At 44.6% G+C, this 17,806-nt stretch overlaps 2 protein-coding genes across 2 annotated transcripts in view; both read right to left on the bottom strand.

The window, feature by feature from the left end:
- Window positions 1-585, bottom strand: part of KIAA1671 (KIAA1671 ortholog) — an 84,428-nt gene extending 83,843 nt beyond the window's left edge. Inside the window, exon 1 of the mRNA XM_053363259.1 lies at window positions 520-585. Coding sequence (XP_053219234.1) covers window positions 520-570 — 51 coding nt within the window. The 5' untranslated portion in view covers window positions 571-585. The remainder of the gene's footprint in view (window positions 1-519) is intronic.
- A 7,947-nt stretch (window positions 586-8,532) lies between these two features.
- Window positions 8,533-13,437, bottom strand: LOC128400775 (uncharacterized protein KIAA1671-like). Its single transcript, XM_053363257.1, has 3 exons — window positions 13,330-13,437; window positions 11,072-12,793; window positions 8,533-8,614 (listed from the first exon to the last, which is right to left on the bottom strand). The coding sequence occupies exons 2-3, from the start codon at window positions 12,754-12,756 to the stop codon at window positions 8,533-8,535; spliced, it is 1,767 nt and encodes a 588-aa protein (XP_053219232.1). The 5' UTR covers window positions 12,757-12,793; window positions 13,330-13,437.
- Between the last annotated feature and the right edge of the window lie 4,369 nt (window positions 13,438-17,806).

Raw genomic sequence — 17,806 nt, forward strand, 5'->3', positions numbered from 1 at the left:
CACCTTGAACTTGGCAGCCACTGCCAATCTCTGAGCACAGGTGTGATATGTGGACAAGGTTTCACGGCTGCCAGCAATTGTGCTGCACTAATGGCAGCTTCCCAATCAAGCACAAGGGAAGCCCCACATAGAGCCCATTGCAGTGATCCATTCTTGATGTAATTAATGCATGGACTATGGTGGCCAAACTGCTACCCTCCCAATGTTTTTGACAGCTGCCATCAGCCCCAGTCAGCATGGCTGCTTTGTTTGGTGCTTGTCTCACCGAAAGGTGTTAGGATCCCAGTCCCATATACAAACCACAGATCTATGCTGTCATCTTTTATTATCCTACCATGATTAAATTATTTTCAAGTGTCTCTTTTCAAATGACCTTCCCCTCCTGGCTCCTAACCAAGAGACACCAATTGCCCTCCCTCCCGACAGACAGGTCTCAAAGCCATGGACAGATATACTTAACGGGAAAGAAAGTGCACCCCAATACTGAGAATATGAGCAAGAGGCAGATGTTCTACTCACCCACAGAGACCGTAAAGACTTCAGCAAGTTTGGGCAGTAATAATACTCCATTCTCACCAGAAGATGGAAAGAAAGCGTGCTCCCCCACCTCCGTTTGTTTTGCTCTTTAGTAGAAAGTCATAAGCATATCAGCCCAATTAAAGGCACCATGAATAATTCAGAGAGCTGCTCAATAGGAGGAAAGGATCTGTGCACCGTCTGTCCCTTTAACAGGTGGGGGTGCTGGTGCTAAAGCCACTTCCAAGCCTATTTACATTAACCAACAAGTGCTAGTAGATCACCAGCAAGAGTGCAGCTGCAATTTCAATTTCCAATTATACTTCTGACCAAAACTTCTTTTTCTGAAAAAGGCCTGTTGAGCGGATACAGGCTGCAGTATATGGCAAAAGGAGCAGCCCTTGCTTTGTGGCTGACTGACCTCATTTCCCCTGAGCTGCAAACCACAAAAGGGGGTGGGGGAGAGGAACAGGCTTAGCATAAAAACACTTTTCAAATTAAAGAAGGGGATAAAACTATTCTAGAGCATGGAATAGTCCTGCGCTCCTCTGATGACCAGCAGCACTTGCAAACTAAAAACCAGCAGTAAACCCTACAAATTATTCATCAGCTGCTCTGTGTTCCTCTGCATGCAGCTTCCTAAGCAAAGGCTGCGAGAAGGAGGAGGAGAAGGAGGAGGAGCTTTGCCACCTCTCAAGATCTCAGGTGTATGAGAAGAGGAAGAGGCAAAAGAGAGGTCAAGATGCTGCTGCCCACACTTCTTTGAGTCACAGACTGCAGCCTGCTTAACCCTGGGAGCCTTGCCCTACTCAATGGGGCTTACTTCTGAGTAGACTTGCGCAGGACTGCAAGAGCAGCCAGTGCCAGATGAAGACCTTGAGAGGCCCTAAGCACTGGAAAGATTCTGCCCCCAAATATGTAACTCAAAATAAAAGCAATACTAAACCATAAAATAAACACATGAGATGATCTGATTTCCTCTTATTATTTCAATCTACATTAGTAAGACACAACCCTGGTTCATGTAGGTGCAGATGAGTAATAAAAAGAGAACGTGAAAGGGGGGAAAGAGTGTGCAATGCAGTGTAAGGAAGTTTTACAAAGTTCTCATTTTTCCCATGATAATGATGACTTCAACACTTTTTCTTAAATATCAAATGTTAAGTTCTTCTTTTTTTAAAAAAAAAAAAGATCACATTTTTTGGGGGTGCCCCTGCTTTGCTGGTGCCCTAAGCAAATGCTCAAGTCTGACTGCTAGGTAATCCAGCACTGCCGGCAGCCTCCCCTGCTTACCTAAATATAAGTGCTGTAAGTCAGCACCCAGAACCTTGGGCACAAGGTAAGCAGAAGTTCTTGCAACAACAGCTGAGCAGGAGCCGCAACCCACCCACCCCCCGCCCAGGAGGACTTCATCTGACAGCAGTGGATGTGGGGAGGGCTGTGTGGAAGCAAGAGTTTGCAGGTAAGACTTGGGGGGGGGTCATGGCAAAAGGCAGAATTGCCTATCCTGTTTTTCAGGTGCAACCAGCTGACACAGATTAGCCCTTTCCAGGGCTGGGATTAGCGTGAGGAAATCTGGACTCCCACAAAGATTAAGCCCTGTTATGATTAAAGTCATCTACTTCCATCAGCCAATCCCAGTGTGCAGTGCTGGGTTCATAGGGAAAAGACAATTGTGCCCTTGGTGTACTGAAGCAAGAATAGGAGAGCTCACACCGTCTGAGGGCACAGGTTGGAGCACACAAATGAAAACTAAGAGACTTTTAAGTGAAATGAGGGGGGACACACACAATGCCCCGTGCATTGTCTGTGCCCCTATGGATTTTGTCGGCTGCAGACAATATGGCCAATGGTCAGAGATTAGGGAAGCTGGAAACCAACACTGGGCAGTGGGGAGGACAGTTTCCAGTATTCACCTCTCTCCCACAGAACATATAAAAATCATCATAATCTCATGATTTCCCTTTTCAGCAACAGTGCAACATTATGATGAAAGCAAAACCCCAAATCCACCCCCTTGTCATTACCCCTTAATGTAAGGAGATGGAATTTCATATTGTTATTAAGAATATTTTTTAACGATTGAAATTGGGTGACGTTTCAAGGGTTTGGCTAAACCTGTTGTTTAAAAAGGTGGGTTCTTTTAACACACACACACACACACACACACACACACACACAAACTTGAGCGATAAGGCTTTAAAGGGAACAAAAATGGGTACCTTGCCCAGAATGAATGGATAAAATGTTGAAACGCCAATGTGGTGGCACCATTTAGGACTGACACACACCAAGCACAATGCAAACATACCTTGGCTTCCCATTAGTAAGAATCTCACTACCAGACGAGAGATTGATTCACTCAGAAGACAGTGAGCCAGATTTTATATTGTCTCCTAGTTTTTCAAACTGGGATTCCACCAAGGCACATCAGAGCTCTGCCACAAGAAGGCTGATAGTCACAGACAAGTTATCAGACAACCACTGTTCCTGGTCTTCCCCTGTTAACATGAAGCTCCAAGGGATGCTGGGTATGTTTCAGGGCAACTTTGCAGGACAACAATAATGCCCAATAAAGTTTACAGGCATCCCCCCTCCCCGAGACTGGATCCTAGAAAGCACTCCCCAATCTCTTGCCCATGCACAGACATCACAACATGGACATGACAAGAGTCCCCCACCTGCCAACTTCCCCAGTCTTAGTACTCCATTGCTAGCAGCTGCTAAAAAAAGCATACAATTTTCTAAACAAGGCAATCCTTTCAGTCACCACATGGTGGAGTTGAACACCCAGGTGATCAGCAAATCTTTGATTTAAAGCACACTTTTGAGTTTCCTATTTGCAGGCACAACTCTGAAAAGCTTCCTCCTCAAGGATAAGCACTTAACTGGCAGTTTACTACTGTCACCAGCGTCCCATAACCCATCAGACACTGTTCCTATCCTTTCATCAATGCTGATCAACAGCAGCACCAAATAACACCAACTTCCACCTCTGCTGTTTATGCACTGGCACCTCAGAATTCAAAAACAAAACACATAATTCTGAAAGGGAGAGGCTGGAAGGAATATGAAGCAACACTTGAGCCTCACACAGTGAGATATCATTCCCAGCCACAACATTTAATATGCTTTAGCCCCTTTTCTGGGACAGGCGCCTGTTTCAAATGAGTTCTGCACCATGGTCAATTTCATAAGGTAATGGAGAAGGAATGGCATTGATTGCAGGCATTCTGGCAATTATTTTCAAATACTTGCCTCTTAATTTCACCTCATGCATCCAATTATAGGTAGTTACAACAACTCACAAAAGCTTTATTTATTTACTGCCCTTCATCCAAAGATCCTAGGGCAGTTCACAACAGAAAAATACAAAATGAAAATATAAAATATATAACAAAGACAAAAACAAACCAATAACCTCACTTCCACAAACACATTTCAAAAGCTACAGAATGTTAATCAGCCCAAGGCCTGGTTGAAGAGAAACGTTTTTGCCTGGTGCCTAAAGGTAGCCAATGAATGAGCCAGGTGAGTCTCCCATGGGCATTCCACAAATGAGGAGCTGCTGCAGTAGCCTTTAAGATGACAGCAGGCTCACTAAGTCTTGCCTTTGAGTATAAGACTAACTGCATGGCTGTTTCTTAGGTTCAGTATTCCCACTCTCAAGAGGGTTTCTAGATAGTGATAATTCAAAGTAGCCAGCAGAAAACTTCCGATTGCCTTTTGGTTTTTTGAAGTCTGGCTTTACTTTTTAGATATTTTCAAACTAAAACCTATTCTGTGCTTATAAATTTTTTTTTATTTTTTTTGAAGAGAAAGGTTCAAAATGAATTGCATATTTCACAATGTTTGGGGTGGGGTAAGGATATTCTCTACATCTATGAATAGAAGGGAAAAGTACCAAGTAAATTTGTCTACCAGATGGCTCAAGACTAAAGTATGCTTTTATCAGCAGAGCAAAGAACACCTTGTTTCACTTGCTCATGTCTCCCTCGCTATCCACTTTGTTGAGCTTGATCCCCTCTTCTAAACTTATGCCATATTCTCCTCCATCCCAACCAATCACGCTGAGTCAACAATAGGACTGGGCAATGTCTGATTTTCAACATCGTGATATATCACCAGATCACTAAGCAGCCCCTTTTAGAGGCAATCCAGCGATCTAGGAGAGACTCATTGCTCCCTCAGCAGCCCCACAGAGAAAGGACTGGCGCAATGTGATTTAGGCAAGTCACTGGCCCACTCTAGACCAGGAAACCTTGGTTGAGCAAGGCTACGGAAAAGAGTAGGCAGGGGGGAAAGCACATCTGCACTCATAGCAAAGTGTGTAAACCATTCTGTGGGCAGTGAAGCTCTGAGGCCTTCAGTGCACCACATTTACGCAACTAGATTTGCAGGCCTGGAAAAAAAATCACAGAAGAAGAGAACCTACCGCTGCCCAGTGGTCAGTCCTTTTGTCTTTGTAAAAACTGTGGCTCCTCTGCTGTAGAGGAAGGTAGGGAGAATTTCTTGCTCCTGAGCCATCACGGTCCTGCTTGGTCCATTCTTTGTCAACATCCTTTTAGAGAAAGAAATTTAAAAGAGAACTGAACTCACCAAAATCAAGACCTTGCTTTAATGCCACGAGTCCTTGCAAAGTTTTTATATCTGCCACTGCAGAGAAGTGGCAGAAGGTGTGGGTTTGTCTGCCCATCTGCACAGCTAATACAGCTTGCCGGTGGTGCACCCAAGGGTCAGCTGTATGTGCTGTGCAGATGGGGCAGACAAACCTTGTGGGGCATCATAGATGACACGAGAACAAAAAGACCTAGAATGGTCATTCCCCTCACCCTTTGCTCATTCCTTTCAGTAGCCTTCCCCATCCTAATGCCTTCCAGATGTTGCTGGGCTGCAATTCCCATCACCATGGACCACAGGCCACCCCGGCTGGGGATGATGGGAGTTGGAGTCTAGCAGCATCTGAATGGTTCCAGTTGCAGAAGGCTGCCCTGCAGAATACAAGCTCCACTCAGTGACTGGTTCTGTAATGTACCTTTGTCCTTTCAAGGAGGAAAGAGTCCCGTTGAGATGTCCTTTGTTGGTTCAGCTGGCTGTCCATAGATTCTGGTGGGAAGCTTTGACATACTCTGTTTTGGTCTTGTCTTCCTCTTGTTTCTGGCCCAGAGGGTAAACTGCCCCTTGCCCTGGACTGGCGACTCTTTTCAGAGTACGAACGCTTTAAGTCTGGTAGGTCACAGGCCAAACCAGATGTGGCGCGACTCCATTTGGCTCTGCTCTTGACTGCAGAACCGTCATTCTCCAGAGAACTTCCACCTGCACCAGCTTGCTTCTTATCAGCCCCACTCGCGTCAACACTGGTGCTCCAGTTGCCCTCTGAATGCACAGCTGACAGTTGCTTCAGGCTCACATCCTTCCCCAAGGCACCGTCACTGAGTACCTGTGGGGGATGAAGGACAAAGCTTGTCTCCAGTTCCACATCCGTACTGACAAGACTGGAGACCTGTGAATTGTAATAACCATATTTTGCACTTTGGTGCCTTAACACAAGGTCCTCTCCTTGATCATCATCAACAATGAATGTTTTTTTCCTAGTGCTGACTGGATCTGCTGCAGGTGAATACTTTGGTTTTTCTGCAACTGCCCTTGCCTGGAAAGGAGGGCTGAAATTCACATCTATGGCCTTGGAGGGATTCAGCTGCTGGCCACAGTTCCTCAACAGCTCTCTCTCTCTTATGCAGAATTCTGTGGCGTAAATATCCTGCCTAGTGCTCCCTGGAGAATTCCTTTTATGTGCCAATCTCTCCCAAGGAAATGAGCTGCTATCTTCAGGAAGACCACCCTCTTTCTTGCCCAGAGCCACAGAGTCCTTCTTAGAATCTCCTTCATATTGGGCCATCAGTGCATCAATGTCAAGAACTTTCGACCTGTAATAATCAGAGGCCTTACCTTTGGCCATACTGTGGCTGTGGTCGCTACACTTCTTTTGCCCTAAATGCTCACTGTCCCAAGGAAGAGGTCTGAAATAGAAGAGAGACTCTGGCCCTGCTAGATGCAGGGGATCTACTTCTATAACCCTCGCTTTAGCATCCTCTAGTCGCTTCTCTGGAGCCATCGAGTTCCCATCTCTGGTCTCAGTTAGTGTATGTTTAAATGTTCCTTTCTTTGGAAGATCTGAGACACTACCTTCTCCCCCTTCAATCCAGTTCTTTTTAAGATGCCTGTCCAGAGAGACATGTGCATCTGTAAATCTTTTACTATATTGGTAATTTGGGGGACAGGATCTTCTGGAAGTACTAGTATTGGGAGTAACTGAAGCATCTTTGGCTAGTGAAGAAATGTGTTTGCTTCTGAGAGGATCAAGTAGTTTTCCAGAGATATTTGCGTTTTCATCAGGGATCTGGTAAGTAATAGCAAAATATGTTGCCTTTGGCTCTGAAGGAGAGAGCTGATTCTTAAGATCATTGTCTGGACTGCTGGGAGTGACTAAACTCCCATCCTGTGGCTCTGCTCCACACCTGGGTTTTGGGTATCTCTTTGCAATCAATTTGTCATGAAGTTGCAAGGAGTCCCGTCTGCTCAGGACTTTGCCACTCTCCTGAGCCAGCAGCCCAGCTTCCTCAAACTGGGCAGCATCATGAGGCAAGGTCTTCCTTCGCCATCTTTCTGAAGCTTTTGGACCAGAAACATGACGGCCACTTCTCCTGACCATCTCTTCTCCACTGAGCTGTTGATGCTGGTGTACTTCAGCTTTGTGCTCCAAAACATTCCGTTCTTCTTGGGCACTGTATGCCATTGAGCATGTCGTTAATCCAAATGCTTTAGATTCTTCTTCCTGCTCGTAAGATATTGTAGGGTCTGCCTCTGGGTGGGGACACTTGCTGCTGTGCTTTTGCCACTGGTAATGGGTCATCCCACACAGAGAAGTCTGGCTCCCTTGCTTACTGGTAATGGGTGAAGAAATGTTCTGACCACCATTTGCTCTGGCTTCACAGCCAACTGTCTTGTCTGGACCTGCTTCAAAACTCTCTGGGAAGCATTTCAGCATTTTGGAACTCTCCATCTTACCAGCAAGAACAGCATCACTTTTTCTTTTTTCTGTCCCTGAAGACAGCTTAGAGACTGTGTCATCTGTTTTCCCCAAATCCTTCTCTCTGTTAGTGAAGTATGAAGCTATCACAGTTGCATGCTGCTGTCCAGTCAGATTTTTATCCAACTCAGCTCCTTGCTTGTGGGAAACATGTTGGCTTTGGGAGGCACTAACTTCTTTCAGAGCAGTTACCTTTGTTGAAATTTCCTCTGCGTCTCTTGCTTTGAAAAGGAAAGAGTCATCTTCCCAGCCATCACCCTTAATGTCGGAGCTACGGGTCCAAGAAGCATCCACAGCACTCCCATCCGTTTTTCTCCTCTCTTTCAAAAATCTTCTGCTGCGTAGGGTTACAGCCTTATCCTCAGGCACAACTGCAATTGCCTCGCTTTGCACCCTTTTGCCAACTGTCTGGAGAATTTCATATCTTGGCTCTATCCTTTGGTACATTAATGAGTCCTCCACATGCTTTGCAGTGGGTTTTTCATACTTGTCTTTTGCAGTGTATATCTCTGATGCCTGAGGAACTTTGTCTTCATTTGAAATGTTTGCATTTCTTTGTTTTCCAGCATCTGCTGATATATGAGCCTGCCTGGAGGACACTTTCTTTGGGTTCATTTTAGCCTCCCGAGCTTTTTCTAGCCATGACTCCTTGCCAAATCCTAGCTGCCCCTCAACAAGCTCATTCATTGCCTGCAATGTAGACTCAGCTTCAAAGTGATCAGCAGCTATGTGGTGCCTCTGCACATTGTGCTCAAACATGGTTGCTCTGACAGTTTTAATGCACACATTTTCTATAGAAGGCTTGGAATGTGTTTTCATGTCATGATCTGTGACCAAAGCAGGACTTTCACCCTGCAGAGTGACATTTTGACTCTCTATGGCAAAACTACTATCTCTCTCAAGGTGCCCATCTCTGTGTGGGATTTTTAAAGGCTGCTGTAGCTTCCAGGGAGTTCCAGCCAAATGGGCTTCTCTAGAATCTGTTGCATGCAGGAAATGTGCCTCATCCTGAAACAATATAACATTAGAAAAAGATATTTTAGAGCATTTCTAAATGACATCTTACATATATGCCACTCCTGTAGCATTAAAAATAATTAAATCATAAGAACAACCTTGTAACATCCCAGAATTTTATACCAACTCACAAGTTTTGGGCTTTTCTTAAGAAGTTTGAAACATTTCAATAACAACAGGAACAGGATCTTTCCTGCAAATGGTTTTTGGACTGTAAAACTATAGCAAAAATTGCATGCAGTAAAATTGGACTATTTCCCCCAAATATAACCACTATTCTCCTCTGATTTGGATGGTGCATGGTTTCATCCTAAAGGATTCAAGCCTGAGCCAATTTCTGCTGAGCCCTGCAGGACCAATGGGCGGTATCCAACTAAGTTCTGCTTAGAGTAGACCCACTGAAATTAATGTACTGAAGCTAGTGCTTTAATAAAATTAAAGAGGTGCTAATAAAATATTCAACAACTCTATTAAACTGTTATTTTTCTCCATAGTGAGACCGAGCTAGACTGAGCTAGGAGAGTACATCACCAGCCTATCTGGGACCTCATGAAAATTTACTAAAGCATGGCAAACTTTAATTGACTGAGATTTAAAAGCAAACTGAACATCTTTTTTAAAGATATAAAAATATGCCTTGACACAAACTGAGAAACAACAAGTCTAACAGTGAAACTTCTGTCCATATCCAAGTATCATTATGACAAATGGAATGAAATGTTTAGAGAGAGTTAATTGATGGCATAATGATTAAAACAAACTAGCACTATTCACAGGAGAAAGAAGAGAGGCAGGGAACTCTTTCATAAAAGGCTACTAAGCTTACTGAGGCATTTTGCTATCTTATGCTTAGAAACAACCATACACATGAGCCAAACACCCCTAAATTAAGGATTTTTCTTTGCTGCCTAGTTCAGCAAAGGAATTAGCAAGTTAAGCACCTTAGGATTAGGTCATTCTTAAAATGCACAAGGTCCACTTCTTGATCAGGCATATGCACAAGCAGAGCCTGATACAATGTCAAAACAGGCTTACATTTAGAAGAACCAAACCCTACAATGCTCTCTCACCTCCTGAATATCTGGCGTTTGACTAACAGGCTTCTTGTTTGATTCAGACTGTCGCTCAGGCTTCGTGTCACCAGAAGTCACAGGGTTGGAAAACCTGTTTGCAAAGATTCCACTGAGTTAAAAAGGAATGATCTAACCTGAGTAACAAAATTACTAGCCATTTGCTCCAATACAGGTACATCAGTACATTACAGGTAAACAGCATATTAATTTAGCAAACTTCCAAAAATTCCAAAGCAGCTTTTCATAAAGGTCACTGGAAAAATTAAATTTAATAGCAATGCATCCACTCCAGAAAACCCTGACCTGTCTTACTGGCCTGCCATGATGTGTAAATGGATCTAATTCTGTCTGCCCTTTGCCCCAGACCTAATGAGGGCCAGCTCTGGATCTAAACAGAGCAGGCACAAGACAATGAGCCACTGGAGCCTGGCCCAGCAACCACCTCCTCCCTCCCTCCTCGGCACCCTGACCCCCCCCCCCCCGCCAACTCCCCCGCCCACCATGACAAGCAGTCAGACTGGGGGGGCACCTTTGTCCTTCCCCTGAGCCACTCCAGACAAAGTGACAACAGGTTGCCTCAGCTTCAGTCTGAGGAAGCAATTGACGGTGCCATGTGCAGGGCTGCCTGAAAGAGTGCTTGTGCCAAAGCCATTTTTCTGCACTTCCAAATGCAATGAAATTAACCTGTGTTTTAAAGCAGTGGTAGTCCAGGCACTCTCTGGTCAAGCTCATCCACAATACCTCACTCTGAGCAAACCTGGGAGAACCCATGCCACTGCTGTGAGAGGGCCGGCAAGCAGAAGGGGGGAGCAGCAGGTGGGCAAGAGGGAAAGTTAGCCGTGTCAACCCCCGTGAACTGCAGGGAGCAACTGGCCCCATTGGCAGATGGAGATGGTGTACAATCTGCTACCCCTCCCATTAAAACAGCTGAACACACTGAAAATATTGCCCATTCAGCTAACAAAAAAATAAACCTATTAGACTCATTCACATACATTTGTTAGTTTGATAGAACTATCAATGCTTGGTCCTACCTTACATTATGAATTTTGCATTATTAAAAAAATCATTATTTTAAAAATCAAGGGTAATCCTGCTTCTTTAAGGCTGTGCTGAAACCTGCAGGGAATCACAGCCCCCAACCAGAACACACCATTTTAAAGAAACAGTGTGCTGTCAAAGGGCATCACTGACACTCCTTTCCACGCCAGCAACTGCCCCTATCAATTTGCAAGGCAAAATGTCAATGCTTGTGCAGACAGATAAGATTTCAAGAGCAACTGAGGAAGTAGGAGAATGAGAATAGTGGAAATGTTCTAAAAAGAAAATTTTATCTGAATTTATGGAGTTTACATCTAATTCTTCCAAAACTTACAGTTTGGTCAAGTCTGCAGAAAGAGGCCGCAAGCGGAATGACTGGCGCAGGTTTCCTGGCTTTGTCTCTGTATTTTCAGCAGTCAGTTCTCTGATCCTCTGCTGGATGTTCATAATTTTGTTTTCTTTCCCAGGACTTTCTGGGAAGGATTCAGCATTCACTGGAGGTGCGCAGCTTTCAAATGCATCTGGTAAATTCACTTTTTTTTTTATAGTGCCTTCCCTCAAGCTTTTGTTTTTGGTGTCTGAAACATTTGCAGAGATTTCACTAAAGGCACAAGTTCCCTTGTGGTTTGGTGCCATTCTCTCTTTGCCAGACAGCGCTTCGCTACGGGGTGGCTCTGTGTTTTTTCCTGAAGTTGCTGCAATATCTGTTTCTCTCCCATTTTCTTCCTCTTGGCTTTTAAGTCTCATCTCCCATAGGTATTTTCTGTGCTTTGCAGAGACTTGATTCAAGTCTTTTGGAGTGTTCCGGCCTAGGGACCCAACTTCATTTGAAGAGGGCTTCTGGATTTGAGCAGTAGTTTTACTTTTAATACCCAGGCAGTCATCAACCTGAGTGGCACTTTTCAAATGTGACTTAGAAGAATCTACTTTATTTAACCCTTCTGCTTCACTCTTGGTCCTCAGTTCAAATGGTCTGCTGCTGCCCTCATTGGTAAGGAGGTTCCTCTCCTTGCTTTCAGATGGGCAAGATTTCCTTTGAATTGAAAAGTCTCGGATTTCAAATTTTGCTGTAAGATCCATGGATAGTGGGCGAGGCTTCCTAACCCAGGACTTTTCAGGATTAGGTTTTTCATCAGAAACATCAGTTCCACACTGCTTTTGATCCTTTAAGGACTCCAGAAAAATGGCAGACACTGGTCTCTGTTTGGGCCTTGGCTGCTCCTCGCTAGCCAAACTAGCGCTGCTCTGCTGCTTTCCAACATTTTTAGGCCTTTCCTCAGTAGCACCTGAAAAGGACTGTTTCCTTTCGAGAGATCTATGAGGGTTGCAGGAGACAGGCTTGGACTCTGAGGAAACAGAAAATTGCCGTTGAATGGCAGCACCTTCAGGTCTTCTGTAGGACATTTCTGATTCTGAGGGAAGCTGTCTCTCCTGCGCCCGTAAAGTGCTGTATGTTTTCTCAGAAGATAACTTCATCCTTGTTTCCTCAGTACTTCTGGTTTCAAATAGGATTACTGTGTTAGCCTGGGGACTGGAATAAAAGGGCATATTTGCAACAAACTCACTTGTGCTTTTGTTCTCGATTAAGTTTTGCTCTACCAAGGGCGGAATGCTTCCACTAAGCATTCCCTTAGCATCTGCCACATTGTCTTCAATGTTTTTGGCAAATGCAAAGGGTGTGCGGGCGACATTGCCAGGTTTGGCTGTGGGGACAGGAGCTTTCACCGCTGCAAAAGTGTCCCAAGACTTCTCCCTTGAGAATGGCTTTGGAGTTAATCGTGGCCTTGAAGTAGCTGGAGGCATTGTTGCTGGTCTCATAGGGTTCCCAAATGTGCTCCTTCCTTCTGAAATTTGTGGGGACACAGAACTTGGATGTTCATTGGACTTGTTGCTTGTATCAGAAAGATTGCTGGCAAAGGTGTGTTGAAGTGTTGCCTCATTCACAAGCTCGCTTCGATTGGTCAGGGATGTCAGGACAGAGCTGACTTCAACTTTCGTTGCCATCGCTCTCACTACCATCCAGGGGAATTACAAAGAACCCATGAGGAAGAACATGCTATAAAAAAGCAATAAAATTAGGTGTTACTGCCCCTCAGTTCAACAAATGGGAGGTGAACAAGCAGACATGGATATGGACGGAAATGGACGGGTGGTGACAGGATTCTAACAATGTTTTTAATATCAAGAGTTTCTTATTTGGAGTCATCTTTGCCAATAGATATTTTTGTGGGTACCTTTTGCCCACATAAATGATTTCCATGTAGAAAATGCAAGTTTCTCAGATTCAGACAATCATTCTCATTTGCAAAGGCACACTTGTAGTTGAACATATTGTCCCAGCCCAGCCCTCTTTGTTGTCTATTTCCACTTGATTCCCAATGCACTTTCCATCACAAAAACACATTTATATCACACAAAACACAAAAACACAGTTGCAAATATCCGAAAGAAAGGAAGGAAGGAAGGAAGGAGTGGCATTTGAAATCCAATGGTGTGTCAGAAGCGAACGTGTGCTTCCAATGAATTTGTTGTAGTAACATCAAACCCACAAGACACTTTCCAGTACCCCCCTTTCACACAAACCACACTGACCTTAGTCTCCCTGGCCACTGGAAAAAGAGGCAAGCTGGATCTGGAGACATTCTGCAGAGAGTCCTCTCCATGCATCACATGAGAAAAGTGTTGCTCCTCCTCCTGTGAATAACAACAGGTCTTTTTAAGAAGACAACATTCAGAGGCAAAGGAAGATCCTGAGAACATGCAAACGCACATGCTTTACTCAAACTGCTGTGTAACCTCTCCACTCGAGCTGTGTCGCTCATAGGACGTCTTCTTAGGATACTGACTGACTGCACAACTTTGTAAGGAAAACGGCAACTGGAACTGAGGAATCAGCAACAAGACCAAGAAGCAAGGAAGGGTGAGGAAGTGACAGAAATCTAGAAATCTAGACTGATGCAGCACAACATACTTAATTTCAACAGGCTCTAATAAGGATGATGAAACCAGATGGCAGGAACGTCTCTCGCTTATGTGAAAGTAATTGTCTAGCTCTTTCTTAATGGTGTTGTTGAAACCATAACAGTTAAACAGGATTTTGTTGACTTAAATTTTTTGTATTAAATTTTTGAATTCTGTATTTTTGTGACAACCTTTGCTGGGAGCCTTTCATTGCTGAAGAAGGTATAGAAATAAATATTAACAATTACTGTACATTTTAAAGTGTCATCTGTTTGCCACAGGGGCCTGCCCTCTTGTACTCTGTGAAACACAATGTGTACATTTATGTTACTAAATATACTGTATATACTCGAGTATAAGCCGAGTTGAATATAAGCCGAGGCACCTAATTTTACCACAAAAAACTGGGAAAACTTATTGAATATAAGCCGGTTCACCACACCACAAACCTCCTGGTGGGCCGGAGTGTGTGTGTGCATGCGCGCATGCGCACACGGCAAAGGGGGCTTCTCTCTCCCCCCCCAGCCCCTCCCGTCCCCCTGCCTACCTAGGGTGCTGCCGAGAGGCAGGGGCTGGTGGTGGCAGCAGCGGAGGAGGAACAAGAAGCCCGAAAGCCTCTGCCGCTGGAAATGTACTCAGGTGGGACCCTCACTTGAGTATAAGCCAAGGGGGGCTTTTACAGCATATAAAATGTGCTGAAAAAGTCGGCTTATACTCGCGTATATACGGTATATTATTTTCTTTCATTACTAAACAATAATGTCACCCATATGATCTCTCTGGCACTTCTAGAAAGGGCTGGGAAAGAACCCTGCCTGAAGCCCTGGAAAGACGGTACTAAATATAACGGCAAGTCCAAGGTCTGGATTTGTAGCAGGCGATGTTCCAATAGAAAAAGTCACTCTCCATCACCATGGGAAGTGGGGTGGGAGTGTGGTGTACCAGAACGAGAGCCGCTTGCGTAACTGCTCTATCTCCTGAGCTTCCACGAGCTCCTGGCAGCATTGGATGGTACTGGTTCCTTTACGGAGCAGCTGGACAGCTGGACAAGTGGAGGCAGAGGTGGGAAGAGTCCCCAGCCTCTCCTGCTAAATACTTAGTCAGCAGCCAGGGATCGCACAGCCTGTGATGACACACCCAGCAGAGAAAGAAGGGAGCCGCCAGATTTTGCCTTCCCGTTGCAGCAGTGACCTGTTTGTACTTAGAATCATAGAATCATAGAGCTGGAAAAGACCACAAGGGCCATCGAGTCCAACCCCCTGCCAAGCAGGAAACACCATCAGAGCACTCCTGACATATGGTTGTCAAGCCTCTGCTTAAAGACCTCCAAAGAAGGAGACTCCACCACACTCCTTGGCAGCAAATTCCACTGAAATCAAGGTAGGCTACATCCACTGCGTTCCCTTCATCTACCAGGCTTGTAATTCTGTCAAAAAACGAGATCAGGTTAGTCTGACATGACTTATTTTTCAGAAATCCATGCTGACTATTGGTGATCACAGCATTCCTTTCTAGGTGCTCACAGACTGTTTGCTTAATGATCTGCTCCAGAATCTTCCCTGGTATTGATGTCAGACTGACTGGGCGGTAATTATTTGGGTCCTCTCTTTTCCCCTTTTTGAAAATAGGGACGACATTTGCCCTCCTCCAGTCTGCCGGGACTTCGCCTGTTCTCCAGGAATTCTCAAAGATGACTGCCAGTGGTTCTGAGATCACATCTGCCAGTTCTTTTAATACTCTTGGATGCAGTTCATCTGGCCCTGGAGACTTGAATACATCTAGACTTTGCAAAAGACATGACGAGAGACACTGATCGAGAGACTCTGCTGCAACAAAACATGTGAGGCAAGTAACTGTGTGTAGCTGCTGCTTCTACAAACCTTGATGATCAACAACAGTACTTAAGGATCTGTGGGTGTTTGGGATACTCTTGAAGAACTTTTTCTGTGAGAAGAGGCTTCCTATTATTCGAGTCATACTATTATGAAAGAAACTGGCTGAAGTTTGTTATGTCTAATAAACTGCTAAGAAACTCATGAGCAATATTATTAGATTTTTCTATAAAAACATTTAATCTTACCTATTATAAGAAAAAGTAAAAAGCGATGTTTTTGTATGTACAGTGGTGCCCCGCAAGACGAATGCCTCGCAAGACAGAAAACTCGCTAGACGAAAGCATTTTCCGTTTTGGAGGTGCTTTGCAAAACGAATCTCCTATGGGCTTGCTTCGCAAGACGAAAATGTCTTGCGAGTTCATGCGGGTTTTTTTTCCTTTCCCCCCCCCTTTTTCTAAGCCGCTAAGCCGCTTATCCGCTAAGCCGCTAAAAGCCGCTAAAAGCCGCTAATAGCGCTAATCCGCCAATCTTGCTTCGCAAGACGAAAAAACTGCTAGACGAAGAGACTCGCAGAACGGATTCTTTTCGTCTTGCAAGGCACCACTGTATTGGAAGTAGAGATGGGAAGGCGGGGGGGGGGAATGGAAAAATTGGGGGAAAACAGTTTTTTTCCATTTTCTTCCAAAGCCGTTTTTTTCCAATTTCCCTGGTTTTTCCCCATGACTTCCCATCTCTAGTTGGAAGCTGCCCAGAGTGCCTGGACCAACACAGCCAGGTGGGCAGAGTAAAAATAGAAGAAGAAGAAGAAGAAGAAGAAGAAGAAGAAGAAGATCTCTTTTCTTGAAAGAGAAAAATGAAATCGCTCAGTGGGGATAAAAGGAAAAATACCTAGGAATTATTGGCTGGTGAACGTCGCTTTAAAATTGTCGAGCTGAAAACCAAGTGGCAGGTGGCCCCAATGCTTCCACTGCTAACGAGAAACTGCCTTGAAAATCGATGGACTCCTATTGCAAAAGAAGACTGAAAGCTGTTAAGCTCACCCAAGTTTCTCCATTTCTCTTATCAAGTCACATTTCTTTTAATTGTACTGAAATAGGACTTCCGGGTTGGCGCCATTGTTTAATGGCGGATTCCCTCCGAGCTCCGGAGGGAATCGGCTCCGTAGCGTCTGGGTCTGGCCGCTGCGGCGAAGCGGAGACCCTTAAAATCACAGGCGCGGATACCTGTGAACATAGAGACTCGGCGGGCACCATTTGCGCCCCCCCAATCCACGACGGAGCCTTTTTAAAGGCTTCGGAACGGAGGCAGGGTGAGGCGTGGTGCTGAGAGTACTCCCTCGCCTACGGAGTGAAGCCGCAAGCCATTGACAGAGAGCGCCAACTTCTTCCAAGACCGACTGGACTCTAAAATATAAACCCGTGAGTAATACGGAGATTGGAACCTTAAAAATTTAATTTTGGATTTGGAACGAGCGGGAAGGGGCTAAAAAGGAAGTCACCCCCCCCTCTTTGTAAACAATTTAAAGCAAAGGACTGGGCAGCTAAGGTCGAGAGAATCTGCTACTTGTTTTTTAATGAAAAGATCCTGACTTCACGGTTTTGACACTATAAGAAGATTTACTGGAGGACAAAAAGAATTTGGGGAGCTGAAATTTCACACACCCCCCCGAGACCCGGGAACGTCCTATGAGAAAGCCTGTTGCATGGAAGATTTTGACAGCTGTCAAGTGAGCTGTTAGTCAGCTAGTTGTCAGCTGGAAAAAGAGAACATTGTTTCTGCTGTTTCTGCTGGTTTATTTGGCACAACTTTGTTGAAAACAAGGAGGGCTGATACAAAATAACTGGACTTTTGGTTTTGAGCTGAAAGGAACATTAAGGAACTAAAACCCCCCTAGAGGGGTAATAGGGACACTACATTACAAAAATGACTGGAGTATGTAAATTCCAAGCAGAATTGGACAGAGCACTCGTTCTCTTGGGAAACTTGAAAGATGAATACAATGCTTTGTCTACAAAGGTATCACTACTATACTGGACAGTAAACAACAGTTTTGAGCCTGATAAGGACTTGAAACAGGAAGCCTATTCAACTGAACAAATAAATGAAACTGAAAGTGTAGATACGATGGAGCAATGTGTTGTTTTTGAAGAAAATGAAGGAGGAGCAGGAGATTTGCAGGAGTCAAAGGAGAGTTACAATATGAGGCCTGACATGATGATAAAAAGGACAATAAAAATTGGATGTGGAAAGCCTGGTCTGAATGGGAGTCTGGA

The sequence above is a fragment of the Podarcis raffonei genome, chromosome 13, assembly GCF_027172205.1.
Source record: "Podarcis raffonei isolate rPodRaf1 chromosome 13, rPodRaf1.pri, whole genome shotgun sequence".
NCBI lineage: Eukaryota > Metazoa > Chordata > Lepidosauria > Squamata > Lacertidae > Podarcis > Podarcis raffonei.

Coding starts and splice junctions, on each gene's coding strand:
- LOC128400775 (XM_053363257.1), bottom strand. CDS start 12,756: ATGGTAGTGAGAGCGATGGCAACGAAAGTTGAAGTCAGCTCTGTCCTG. Junction 8,615..11,071: donor TCTGCAGACTTGACCAAACT/GTAAGTTTTGGA, acceptor ATATTGTTTCAG/GATGAGGCACATTTCCTGCA.